At 44.3% G+C, this 13,443-nt stretch overlaps 1 protein-coding gene across 3 annotated transcripts in view; it reads left to right on the top strand.

Moving 5' to 3' along the window:
• Positions 1-13,443, top strand: part of PIR (pirin) — a 78,576-nt gene that overhangs the window by 61,357 nt on the left and 3,776 nt on the right. For all 3 annotated transcript variants that reach the window (XM_069761049.1, XM_069761052.1, XM_069761050.1), the window contains exons 8-9: positions 1,160-1,242; positions 2,948-3,014. In XM_069761049.1, the coding sequence (XP_069617150.1) occupies positions 1,160-1,242; positions 2,948-3,014 (150 nt within the window). The remainder of the gene's footprint in view (positions 1-1,159; positions 1,243-2,947; positions 3,015-13,443) is intronic.

Genomic DNA, 13,443 nt, shown 5'->3' with positions numbered 1-13,443 from the left:
AGAAGAATAAGCTGTAGGGACTGATACAATAAGTAATCAACAGCCATTCAACAAATCAGCAAACATCAATTCAACCTACAACCAGTGACAACGTTCTGGCTCCTATGAACAATCCTTCATGTCCCTGGGACTACTGAATAATATGTTTGGCATAATTAAGAATAAATTTGGTGTTGTCACAGTAATACTGAGATTATGTCACGGGTGTGTCAGAGGCTGCATACAGTCACATTGCATCTGGCTGCAGAAGGTCTCTGTGGTTGGCTTTGCAGACGCCTTCCTAATCCTTCTGACTCTTAGACACAGTGGCAACCTCCACCTGGCTCTAATTGACACACCTGGACTGGGTGTTTATAGACTTCCTCTCTGCTTCTGGGAGTCACCGTTGATATTACCATTTTCCCTTGTTGTGGCTTGGAGCTATAGCAGTCGGCCATCTTCCTCTTTGGTGTTTGGAGGATGTCTGTGTTACCTGTCTGAGTCTACTCAAGATAAGTGTGCCCTTTGTTTGTCTATACCAGCTGTCTTTAGTTGTAGTGGGTACCGGCTAGTGAAAACCCTGTCCTTCCCTATGCAGGGCTTATAGTCAGGGTAAGGCAGGGATTAGGTTCCTGCTTCGCGATAGGTGCAGAACCTATATATGGACGTTTAGGGCAGACAGGGTGATGTTAGATCTGGCTAGGGGTGTCCACTCCCCCTTCCCTAGTGTTGGGCTCCTTTCCCCTCATCCCTTCTGCGTGACAGATTATAGGAGGCAAACAGTGCAAAATTTTAATGAAACTCTATTTCAAAATTGATTTTTTAACCCCAATTCCATGTATTTTAAGTAAGAAAAAAATATTGTCCCCAAATGTGGACAATCCCTGTAAACAATGTTCTTGTAGGAACCCCAAATCCCATTGACCAGGTAATTGTGTAGAAAGGTTATATACCAGTTGGTGATTCCATCATAGAAGTATCGGGTGCCAGGAATAACAAGGCAGTAGTCTCACGTATACTAATCTAATAATCTGTCATTATTGTCTCCTCTCTACTTTGGATTCCAGTTTTGGAGTGTGGCCAATACCTCATGCACTGATTATTTTAGATAACTAATGAAACTATGGTGCAGAACAAAAAGTTGTGTTCATTGTTAATACTCCTCATTTTATCTTTTAAGGTCCATCTGATGCCCAGCGACAAATCGAGGCTCACCACACAGCCGTGCTGGATGATGGGGACAGTGTACAGTTCGATAATCAGGTAGGAACAAGATGGTTTTGTGAAGGTTAAAAATGCTGAGACTCTTGAAATGTTAAAACCAATGGTGTAACTCGAAACTACATTTGTCCTGAAAAAAACAAGCCCTCATATAGCCATGTCAGCAGAAAAATAAAAAAAGTTATTGTTCTTTTTCAGAAGGGGAGGAAAAAATGAAAACATACAGACAAAAATTAGCTGTGGGGGGAAAAAAAGAGTTAACCCCTTCACAACATATGACGTACAGTTACGTCATATGTCTTATCCTTGACTTTGATGAGAGCTTGCAAGTCTAGTCTGTATCCTTCATGGCTGATGATGGCTGATTTATTCATCAGCCTCTAACAGCCACGTGTGGAGCTCAATCTCTGACCTCAGCATTTAGCATATGCCAGCAGCGGAGCGCATCATTCCATGCGCCCATGGGCTGTCCCGTGATGTAATCGCAGACCACCAAGGGGTTGCCATGACAGCCAGGGGTCTCCTGTGCATATCATTATGATACTCCTGTGAAAGCCAGCATTTAGCTGGTGTTCATAGTAGATCGTGATTTTCACAATACACTGACGAGCAAATGGGTAACAATGTTCTGAACTTTTCACTTTCAGGCCCCATATCTCACCATCCACTACAGCTTCGAACTTGAGACTGCCATTAATTTATAGACAATCATCTTGGCTATCTCATACATAAATGTGCCTTGCAACTATTTAGCATATGATTAGTTATGCACATTCTTGTCAAGTCACTGCATTGTTACTGTTTTGCTCCTAGTGGTGGTGTGTTTTACAATGCTTTCTTTTTCAGCCTTATGGTTTTTGCAGGTGTTTAAAGGTACCTTCACACATAACGATATTGTTAACGATATCGTTGCTATTTGTCACGTAGCAACGATATCGTTAATGAAATCGTTATGTGTGACAGCGACCAACGATCAGGCCCCTGCTGGGAGATCGTTGGTCGCTGAATAAAGTCCAGAACTTTATTTCGTTGCTGGACTCCTGCTGACATCGCTGGATCGGCGTGTGTGACACCGATCCAGCGATGTCTTCACTGGTAACCAGGGTAAACATCGGGTAACTAAGCGCAGGGCCGCGCTTAGTAACCCGATGTTTACCCTGGTTACCATGCTAAAAGTAAAAAAAAACAAACACTAGATACTTACCTACCGCTGTCTGTCCCCGGCGCTGTGCTCTGCACTCCTCCTGTACTGGCTGTGAGCCTGAAAGCAGAGCGGTGACGTCACCGCTCTGCTTTCCGGCTCACAGACAGTACAGGAGGAGAGCAGAGAAGCAGAGCGCAGCGCTGGAGGACAGACGGCGGTAGGTAAGTATCTAGTGTTTGTTTTTTTTTACTTTTAGCATGGTAACCAGGGTAAACATCGGGTTACTAAGCGCGGCCCTGCGCTTAGTTACCCGATGTTTACCCTGGTTACCGGCATCGTTGGTCGCTGGAGAGCGGTCTGTGTGACAGCTCTCCAGCGACCAAACAGCGACGCTGCAGCGATCCGGATCGTTGTCGGTATCGCTGCAGCGTCGCTTAATGTGAAGGGGCCTTTAGAAATGATGCGATTGCTGTTTTCAGCCACACATCAGCAGACGGCGGCAGCTACATGTTGCTTTTAGTTCTGTGTCATTATATGTAATCCTTATTGTTGTAGTGTCAAAGTAGTAATGTGCCAAAAGTAACGTATCTTACTATAATGCAGGGTGATCAGCTGGCCCACTTGGTTTTGATTGCTGGAGAACCAATAAATGAACCCGTCGTGCAGCATGGTAAGATCATTTAATGTATATAATATTTCTACTATAAATAAAGTGTTTATTGGGGACATTTTACTTCTCCACAGACACCGGACTACATTCAGTCAGTTGTCGCTACCCACATACAAACATAAATAAAATCTATATACAGTGCTCAGCATAAATTAGTACAAAAGGAAAAAAATGTCCAGCTTCACCGAATCCGTGAAAAAAGTTTTCTTTATTCACAAACTTAAACATGGAGGATACAGACTTCAGCACAAACCATATGGGTACGAATCATGATTAAGGGAGCTTGAGATTCGTACCCATATGGTTTGGGCTGAAGTTTGTATCCTCCATGTCTAAGTTTGCGAATAAAGAAAACCTTTTTTCACGGATTCAGTGAAGCTGGACATTTTTTTTTCTTTTGGATTCTACACGCCTGGACACAGCGGGTCCGTGCTCCCGAAACTCAGCTTATGAATCACGGGTGAGCTGGTTTATATTCCTTCTCATAAATTAGTACACCCCCTTTGAAAATTAAGATTTTAATCAATATCTCACAGAACACAAGAACAATTTTTACATTTTGACAAGACTGAGTTTGTTTTTAACTCAGAACATGAAAGTAAGGTTAATAATATAACTTTCGTTACAAAATCTTCAGTTTTACTCAAATTAGTTAATGCAAATTATGAGTACACCCCACTTCAAAATCTACTCTGGCTTCAACTCCTTACCGAGATATAACGTACAGCCATGTAATTTGCCGACTCTCTGTCCATCAGTCTTATCCGATCAGTAAATGGCGTAATGAGAAAAAGAAAATCGAAACCCCAGAATTAAGTTTTTGGGCCGCCGCAACATTGCAATAAAATGCAATAACAGGCGATCAAAACATCTTATCTATCCCAAACTGTATCAGTAAAAACAAGTAGGTGGGGAAAGTGCACTAAACTACTCTCGCCACTCCGAGGGTGCACCAAGCGACTATGCTTGGTTGTAACATAATCTGTCACCTCTCTTGACATGTCTGTTTTAGTAAATATTTGTATTCCCCATGAAATCCCAATTTTTGATCCTTTTTTTAGAATTCTAATTTGTGCCCAGCCTCTGGTATATCTCCTAAGTAAATTAACTACTGAGTGTTGCCAGTACAAGGTGCGTTTCTTGACCATCTGCCATTGTCCAGTCATTGCTGACAGCATCAGACTATGTATAGACCTGCCCTTTTGACAAGGAAAATGATTACCCCAGCCTGTTGTCAATATATTCATATATTTTTAAAAGGAATAACCTAGGAATGGTACAATGCTACATTTTAAGAGCGACACCAGAATACTTATTCTATGGGAAATGCAAGTACTTATATAAATTGCCAAGTCAGAAGTGGTGACTGGTCCTCTTTACATGGAACCTGTCATCCCTTTGTTGAGCATATGAACAAATGTCACCACCTTTATGTGCTCCTGCTTCATTCCAAAAACGTGTCTATTAGCTCCTGTTTCCCCCTGTACACCCCCCAAAAAATTTTCTATGCTCCCGCACTGTATAGAAATGAGGGTGGTTCGGTCCGATGCGTGTCCTTCCTTCACCGTCTGTTCCTCCTCTCTGCTCCTAATCGTGTCTTCCTGCTCAGACTGATGTGGGTGATGCGTTCTCCATCATCCACATAGTGAACCGAGATCTTGCGCCTGCACAGTAGCCTCACAGGACCTCACAAAGTAAAGGGGGAGTCATAAGCTGATAGACACGCTTTTGAAATGCAGCGCAGGAGCAGATAAAGGTGATGGCATTTGCTCATAGGCTTAAAACCTGGGGACAGTTTCCCTTTAAGATCATATTTAGACTGTAGAGATGAGCAAACAGATCTACAAGGCCATGGCCGAGTGGCTATATTTGGTGCCAGATCAGAGCTAGACAAACCTCCACCTACCTACTGGCTTCCTCTTCCCCTCTTCTGATTAGTGGGACTTGTGCAGCATCATTATCGTGGTGCAGCCGTAATGCACATGGTTTGCGGACACACTGTGCTATGAACGGGCATAACTAAGCAGCTACCTGGTATTCACTGGAGCCTCTGATGGTGAGGTCAGGCTTGTGCAGCAAAAGGTGCCAGGTGCTACTCCAGTGCAGTGTCGGAGCAGTAGCAGCTGACCCCAAGGATCAGAGATGCTGGTTGGGATTGTGTGTTCCAGGCAGGGTAGAATTGCCACTGGTACAGTTTCAGATTGTGGAGTTTCTGGATAGCAGACAGGGCAGCCACCGGTACATGTTCAGACTGTGCAGCGGGCTCCAGGTTAAATGTTATGTTTGCTAATGACAGGTGTTATGAAGGCAATCCAGAAACACAGTGTGCTTAGCGATCAGAGCGCACACAGTGATCTGACAAATACCCAAAAATACAAGAACGAGCTCTGAGACGTGGAAACTCTGTAGACTGCACACCTGATCCTATCCTAAACACAACTAAAAGCGGCTGTGGATTGCGCCTAACAACTACCTAGGCAACTCGGCACAGCCTAAGAAACTAGCTAGCCTGAAGATAGAAAAATAGGCCTGACTTGCCCCAGAGAAATTCCCCAAAGGAAAAGGCAGCCCCCCACATATAATGACTGTGAGTAAGATGAAAAGACAAAACGTAGGGATGAAATAGATTCAGCAAAGTGGGGCCCGATATTCTAGGACAGAGCGAGGACAGTAAAGCGAACTTTGCAGTCTACAAAAAACCCTAAAGCAAAACCACGCAAAGGGGGCAAAAAAAAACCACCGTGCCGAACTAACGGCACGGCGGTACACCCTTTGCGTCTCAGAGCTTCCAGCAAAACAAAAGACAAGCTGGACAGAAAAAAAGCAACAAAAAAGCAAAAAGCACTTAGCTATACAGAGCAGCAGGTCACAGGAACAATCAGGAGAAGCTCAGATCCAACACTGAAACATTGACAAGGAGCAAGGATAGCAGCATCAGGCGGAGTTAAGTAATGAAGCAGTTAACGAGCTCACCAGAACACCTGAGGGAGGAAGCTCAGAAGCTGCAGTACCACTTGTGACCACAGGAGTGAATTCAGCCACAGAATTCACAACAGTACCCCCCCCTTGAGGAGGGGTCACCGAACCCTCACCAGAGCCCCCAGGCCGACCAGGATGAGCCGCATGAAAGGCACGAACAAGATCGGAAGCATGAACATCAGAGGCAAAAACCCAGGAATTATCTTCCTGAGCATAACCCTTCCATTTAACCAGATACTGGAGTTTCCGTCTAGAAACACGAGAATCCAAAATCTTCTCCACAATATACTCCAATTCCCCCTCCACCAAAACCGGGGCAGGAGGCTCAACAGATGGAACCATAGGTGCCACGTATCTCCGCAACAACGACCTATGGAATACATTATGTATGGAAAAGGAGTCTGGGAGGGTCAAACGAAAAGACACAGGATTGAGAACCTCAGAAATCCTATACGGACCAATAAAACGAGGTTTAAATTTAGGAGAGGAAACCTTCATAGGAATATGACGAGAAGATAACCAAACCAGATCCCCAACACGAAGTCGGGGACCCACACGGCGTCTGCGATTAGCGAAAAGTTGAGCTTTCTCCTGGGACAAGATCAAATTGTCCACTACCTGAGTCCAGATCTGCTGCAACCTATCCACCACAGAATCCACACCAGGACAGTCCGAAGACTCAACCTGTCCTGAAGAGAAACGAGGATGGAACCCAGAATTGCAAAAAAATGGAGAAACCAAGGTAGCCGAGCTGGCCCGATTATTAAGGGCGAACTCAGCCAACGGCAAAAAGGACACCCAGTCATCCTGGTCTGCAGAAACAAAACATCTCAGATATGTTTCCAAGGTCTGATTGGTTCGTTCGGTCTGGCCATTAGTCTGAGGATGGAAAGCCGAGGAAAAGGATAGGTCAATGCCCATTCTACCACAAAAGGCTCGCCAAAACCTTGAAACAAACTGGGAACCTCTGTCAGAAACAATATTCTCAGGAATGCCATGCAACCGAACCACATGCTGAAAGAACAAAGGTACCAAATCAGAGGAGGAAGGCAATTTAGCCAAGGGCACCAGATGGACCATTTTAGAAAAGCGATCAGAGACCACCCAAATGACTGACATCTTTTGAGAAACGGGAAGGTCAGAAATGAAATCCATCGAAATATGTGTCCAAGGCCTCTTTGGGACCGGCAAGGGCAAAAGCAACCCACTGGCACGAGAACAGCAGGGCTTAGCCCTAGCACAAATCCCACAGGACTGCACAAAAGTACGTACATCCCGTGACAGAGATGGCCACCAGAAGGATCTAGCCACTAACTCTCTGGTACCAAAGATTCCAGGATGACCAGCCAACACCGAACAATGAAGTTCAGAGATAAGTTTATTAGTCCACCTATCAGGGACGAACAGTTTCTCTGCTGGACAACGATCAGGTTTATTCGCCTGAAATTTTTGCAGCACCCGCCGCAAATCAGGGGAGATGGCAGACACAATGACTCCTTCCTTGAGGATACCCGCTGGCTCAGATAAACCCGGAGAGTCGGGCACAAAACTCTTAGACAGAGCATCCGCCTTCACATTTTTAGAGCCCGGAAGGTACGAAATCACAAAGTCGAAGCGGGCAAAAAATAACGACCAACGGGCCTGTCTAGGATTCAAGCGCTTGGCAGACTCGAGATAAGTCAAGTTCTTATGATCAGTCAATACCACCACGCGATGCTTAGCTCCTTCAAGCCAATGACGCCACTCCTCGAATGCCCACTTCATGGCCAGCAACTCTCGATTGCCCACATCATAATTACGCTCAGCGGGCGAAAACTTCCTGGAAAAGAAAGCACATGGTTTCATCACTGAGCAATCAGAACCTCTCTGTGACAAAACCGCCCCTGCTCCAATCTCAGAAGCATCAACCTCGACCTGGAACGGAAGAGAAACATCTGGCTGACACAACACAGGGGCAGAACAAAAACGACGCTTCAACTCCTGAAAAGCTTCCACAGCAGCAGAAGACCAATTAACCAAATCAGCACCCTTCTTGGTCAAATCGGTCAATGGTTTGGCAATGCTAGAAAAATTACAGATGAAGCGACGATAAAAATTAGCAAAGCCCAGGAACTTTTGCAGACTTTTCAGAGATGTCGGCTGAATCCAATCCTGGATGGCTTGGACCTTAACTGGATCCATCTCGATAGTAGAAGGGGTAAAGATGAACCCCAAAAATGAAACTTTCTGCACACCGAAGAGACACTTTGATCCCTTCACAAACAAAGAGTTAGCACGCAGGACCTGAAAAACCATTCTGACCTGCTTCACATGAGACTCCCAATCATCTGAGAAGATCAAAATGTCATCCAAGTAAACAATCAGGAATTTATCCAGATACTCACGGAAGATGTCATGTATAAAAGACTGAAACACAGATGGAGCATTGGCAAGTCCGAACGGCATCACTAGATACTCAAAATGACCCTCGGGCGTATTGAATGCAGTTTTCCATTCATCTCCTTGCCTGATTCTCACCAGATTATACGCACCACGAAGATCTATCTTAGTGAACCAACTAGCCCCCTTAATCCGAGCAAACAAGTCAGATAACAATGGCAAGGGATACTGAAATTTAACAGTGATCTTATTAAGAAGGCGGTAATCAATACACGGTCTCAGCGAACCATCCTTCTTGGCTACAAAGAAGAACCCTGCTCCCAGTGGTGATGACGATGGGCGAATATGTCCCTTCTCCAGGGATTCCTTCACATAACTGCGCATAGCGGCGTGTTCGGGCACGGATAAATTAAATAATCGACCTTTAGGGAATTTACTACCAGGAATCAAATTGATAGCACAATCACAATCCCTATGCGGAGGTAGAGCATCGGACTTGGGCTCTTCAAATACATCCTGATAATCAGACAAGAACTCTGGGACCTCAGAAGGGGTGGATGACGAAATCGACAAAAATGGAACATCACCATGTACCCCCTGACAACCCCAGCTGGATACCGACATGGAATTCCAATCCAATACTGGATTATGGGTTTGTAGCCATGGCAACCCCAACACGACCACATCATGCAGATTATGCAACACCAGAAAGCGAATAACTTCCTGATGTGCAGGAGCCATGCACATGGTCAGCTGGGCCCAGTATTGAGGTTTATTCTTGGCCAAAGGTGTAGCATCAATTCCTCTCAATGGAATAGGACACCGCAAAAGCTCCAAGAAAAACCCACAACGTTTAGCATAATCCAAATCCATCAGATTCAGGGCAGCGCCCGAATCCACAAACGCCATGACAGAAAACGACGACAAAGAGCATATCAAGGTAATGGACAGAAGGAATTTGGACTGTACAGTACCAATGACGGCAGACCTAGCGGACCGCTTAGTGCGCTTAGGACAATCAGAAATAGCATGAGTGGAATCACCACAGTAGAAACACAGACCATTCAGACGTCTGTATTCCTGCCGTTCAACTCTAGTCATAGTCCTATCGCACTGCATAGGCTCAGGTTTAACCTCAGGCAGTACCGCCAAATGGTGCACAGATTTACGCTCGCGCAAGCGTCGACCGATCTGAATGGCCAAAGACAAAGACTCATTCAAACCAGCAGGCATAGGAAATCCCACCATGACATCCTTAAGAGCCTCAGAGAGACCCTTTCTGAACAAAGCTGCCAGCGCAGATTCATTCCACTGAGTGAGTACTGACCATTTCCTAAATTTCTGACAATATACTTCTATATCATCCTGACCCTGGCACAAAGCCAGCAAATTTTTCTCAGCCTGATCCACTGAATTAGGCTCATCGTACAGCAATCCGAGCGCCAGGAAAAACGCATCGACACTACTCAATGCAGGGTCTCCTGGCGCAAGAGAAAATGCCCAGTCTTGAGGGTCGCCGCGCAAAAAAGAAATAATAATCAAAACCTGTTGAATAGGATTACCAGAAGAATGAGGTTTCAAGGCCAGAAATAGCTTACAATTATTTTTGAAACTTAGAAACTTAGTTCTATCTCCAAAAAACAAATCAGGAATAGGAATTCTTGGTTCTAACATAGATTTCTGATCAATAGTATCTTGAATTTTTTGTACATTTATAACGAGATTATCCATTGAAGAGCACAGACCCTGAATATCCATGTCCACACCTGTGTCCAGAATCACCCAAATGTCTAGGGGGAAAAAAAAAAAAAAAGTGAACACAGAGCAGAAAAAAAAAAAAAATGATGTCAGAACTTTTTCTTTCCCTCTATTGAGAATCATTAGTTTGGCTCCTTGTACTGTTATGTTTGCTAATGACAGGTGTTATGAAGGCAATCCAGAAACACAGTGTGCTTAGCGATCAGAGCGCACACAGTGATCTGACAAATACCAAAAAATACAAGAACGAGCTCTGAGACGTGGAAACTCTGTAGACTGCACACCTGATCCTATCCTAAACACAACTAAAAGCGGCTGTGGATTGCGCCTAACAACTACCTAGGCAACTCGGCACAGCCTAAGAAAGTAGCTAGCCTGAAGATAGAAAAATAGGCCTGACTTGCCCCAGAGAAATTCCCCAAAGGAAAAGGCAGCCCCCCACATATAATGACTGTGAGTAAGATGAAAAGACAAAACGTAGGGATGAAATAGATTCAGCAAAGTGGGGCCCGATATTCTAGGACAGAGCGAGGACAGTAAAGCGAACTTTGCAGTCTACAAAAAACCCTAAAGCAAAACCACGCAAAGGGGGCAAAAAAAAACCACCGTGCCGAACTAACGGCACGGCGGTACACCCTTTGCGTCTCAGAGCTTCCAGCAAAACAAAAGACAAGCTGGACAGAAAAAAAGCAACAAAAAAGCAAAAAGCACTTAGCTATACAGAGCAGCAGGTCACAGGAACAATCAGGAGAAGCTCAGATCCAACACTGAAACATTGACAAGGAGCAAGGATAGCAGCATCAGGCGGAGTTAAGTAATGAAGCAGTTAACGAGCTCACCAGAACACCTGAGGGAGGAAGCTCAGAAGCTGCAGTACCACTTGTGACCACAGGAGTGAATTCAGCCACAGAATTCACAACAGTTAAATAAAGCAGGGTGAGTAGAGAAAGCAAGAAAGGAAACCTAACAGCAGGCAGCCAAGAATAAACTAACTTTGCACAAATGTTGCTCAGACATCTCCCAACAGATGGAAGTGCCTTACGTAGTAAGGGTCTCCCAGTTCTTGGCTGGGGACACTTTAGGAGCATGTGCACTGTCTAATCGCACTGTCAGGAGATTTGCCAGACATGCACAGACCCTGGAGCGTGGAGGAAGGAGACATGGATGAGTGGCCAGGGCGGCAAGTTGTCGTCCTTGCTGGAGGGAGGGAACGGAGGCACACAAGAACACCGACGCTAAAGTGGTGCATGTATGATGTCACATCAATCCTGCTAATCAGAGAAGGCATCGAAAATGCCATAGGAGGTTGACAGGGGTCTGGTGTCAAGGGACTACCATTGTGGCCGCTGAACCAGGGTCCTGTAACTGTTTTTGCTCAACTCTAAAAGAATGGTGTTCGTAATGAGTGTACGCATTTTGGTGAATGTAGCTTCCACTACCTATGTGAAAATAAATGTGTAGCACATTACTTGCACTTCTGCACCTGGACTTCCTTCATACATGGTGCAAAAATTTGCTTCTATCTGCATAATTAAAAATAAAATTGCACCCTCTCTATTTTTGTAATTTGGGTCAGAATATTCATTCTTTTGATCTTGTGGATTTCCTGGTTGTTCTGCAGCTGCATACCAAAAACAGTTGGTGGACAAATTAACATTTTCAATTATTGGATAATGTGGTTAATAAAATCCATTTTATTTATTATGTGCGCCGTGGTTTGTTAATGTCACATCAGAACATATTTTTAATTTAAATTATTTTTCAGACCTGCATGTTCTGAGCTACAAACTGCGGGATCTGCCATTATAGGATCCTTACATCTTTTTTTGCCTACTGAGATTGGTTCAGTGCTGTTTTACATTTTGAATTCCCTTCTCAGGGATTTTTTTTTTTTTTTTTTTTGGAAATTTGACCTGGAGATGACCAAGATCACAGCGCTGGCATCCCCTAGAGATTTTGTTATTGCCCTATTAATACTAATCTAGTAATGAACGTCTTAACCACAGACTTGGACATCTGTTTGCCATGTTGTTCTGTTTAGGACCATTGAAGGATTATTCTCCTAAAGACATCAGACAGTAGGGTAGGATACATATGTACATCTCGTACATACAGTACTGATGCCTACTAACCTATGGAGAGCACTGGGCTATGGCCTTTATATAGTGTAATATCTATGAAGTATTTTAGAACTAAAGAGGTTCTCCAGTGTTCTGCTGTCTGATATCTTACTTAGATTTGTCAGAAAATAACATACATGCCAGTATGCCATTGTTTCTAACAAGCCTCTCGCTGATGGATGTTTTTAGCTCAGAATATCCTGTATGATATATGCCATAGACATATAGCTTAATACCGGACAACCGCTTTAAGTGTGCAATCACTCTGTGTGACTGCAGACTTGTGAATCCTCACAGTGCACACAGTGCATGCTGTTAAGCTTCATCGATGCCGGGAGCGAGCAGTCATGTGACAGCAAGTTTGCAATTTGCATTCTTCTGGCCACATTCTGCCTAGATGTGTCCGACCTTGCTCCATTCACTTGTATTGAGTGAGGCCACACAGGTCTAGTCAGCATGTGACCACATTTATGCAATTCCTGACGCCGTTACCGGTGAATCCTGACAGCGCTGTGAAGATTCACAAGTCTGCAGTCACATAGAGTAACTGTAGGCTTGAATTCCAAGTCTGGGCAACCAAATTTGTGCCTTGTTTAAGCCACTGACAAGATTTCTAGGACTTATGACCGAGAAGAGATTAAATGGGGTTTGCAGGCTTATGATAATCAAGACCTAGCCTTAAGGCCCCCATGCATATTAGGCTAATGTCAGCTGAACCCGCCAATATTGAGGAGTTTGTCTAACATTATAAGATGTATGGTGACCCAGAACAATTGATTTTCGGAGGAGTTAAGGACCTGGCATGTACGATTTTTGACTGCCGATCTTTATATCCTCCCAGAAGTAAGGCGCTGCCACAGATGTCTGGCAGCAGCTTTCTCATAGAGAACACAGAGCCATGGGATGAATGATCACTCTTGTGTATGGGAGAGCCGGCTGAGATGACAGCCATCTAATATATACATAGGGACAGTTTATCAATATCTGTTGGAGGTTCCACACTTCCCACCCTCACTAATCTAGGATACCTAATCAATATCAGAATAACCATTTTATTTTCCTATGTCTAGAATAAGGGGACCAATTCATGCACATGTGATTTTCAATAATGCCTCTATAGTTTATATGGCAGTCCTCAAAATGAAGTATCAGCTCTTGTCTAGCACTACAGCTCCTTCAAAGCTCATCACTGC

This window comes from Ranitomeya imitator, chromosome 3 (genome assembly GCF_032444005.1).
Source record: "Ranitomeya imitator isolate aRanImi1 chromosome 3, aRanImi1.pri, whole genome shotgun sequence".
Classification (NCBI taxonomy): Eukaryota; Metazoa; Chordata; class Amphibia; order Anura; family Dendrobatidae; genus Ranitomeya; species Ranitomeya imitator.
This window is presented reverse-complemented; position numbering and strand designations above follow the sequence as displayed.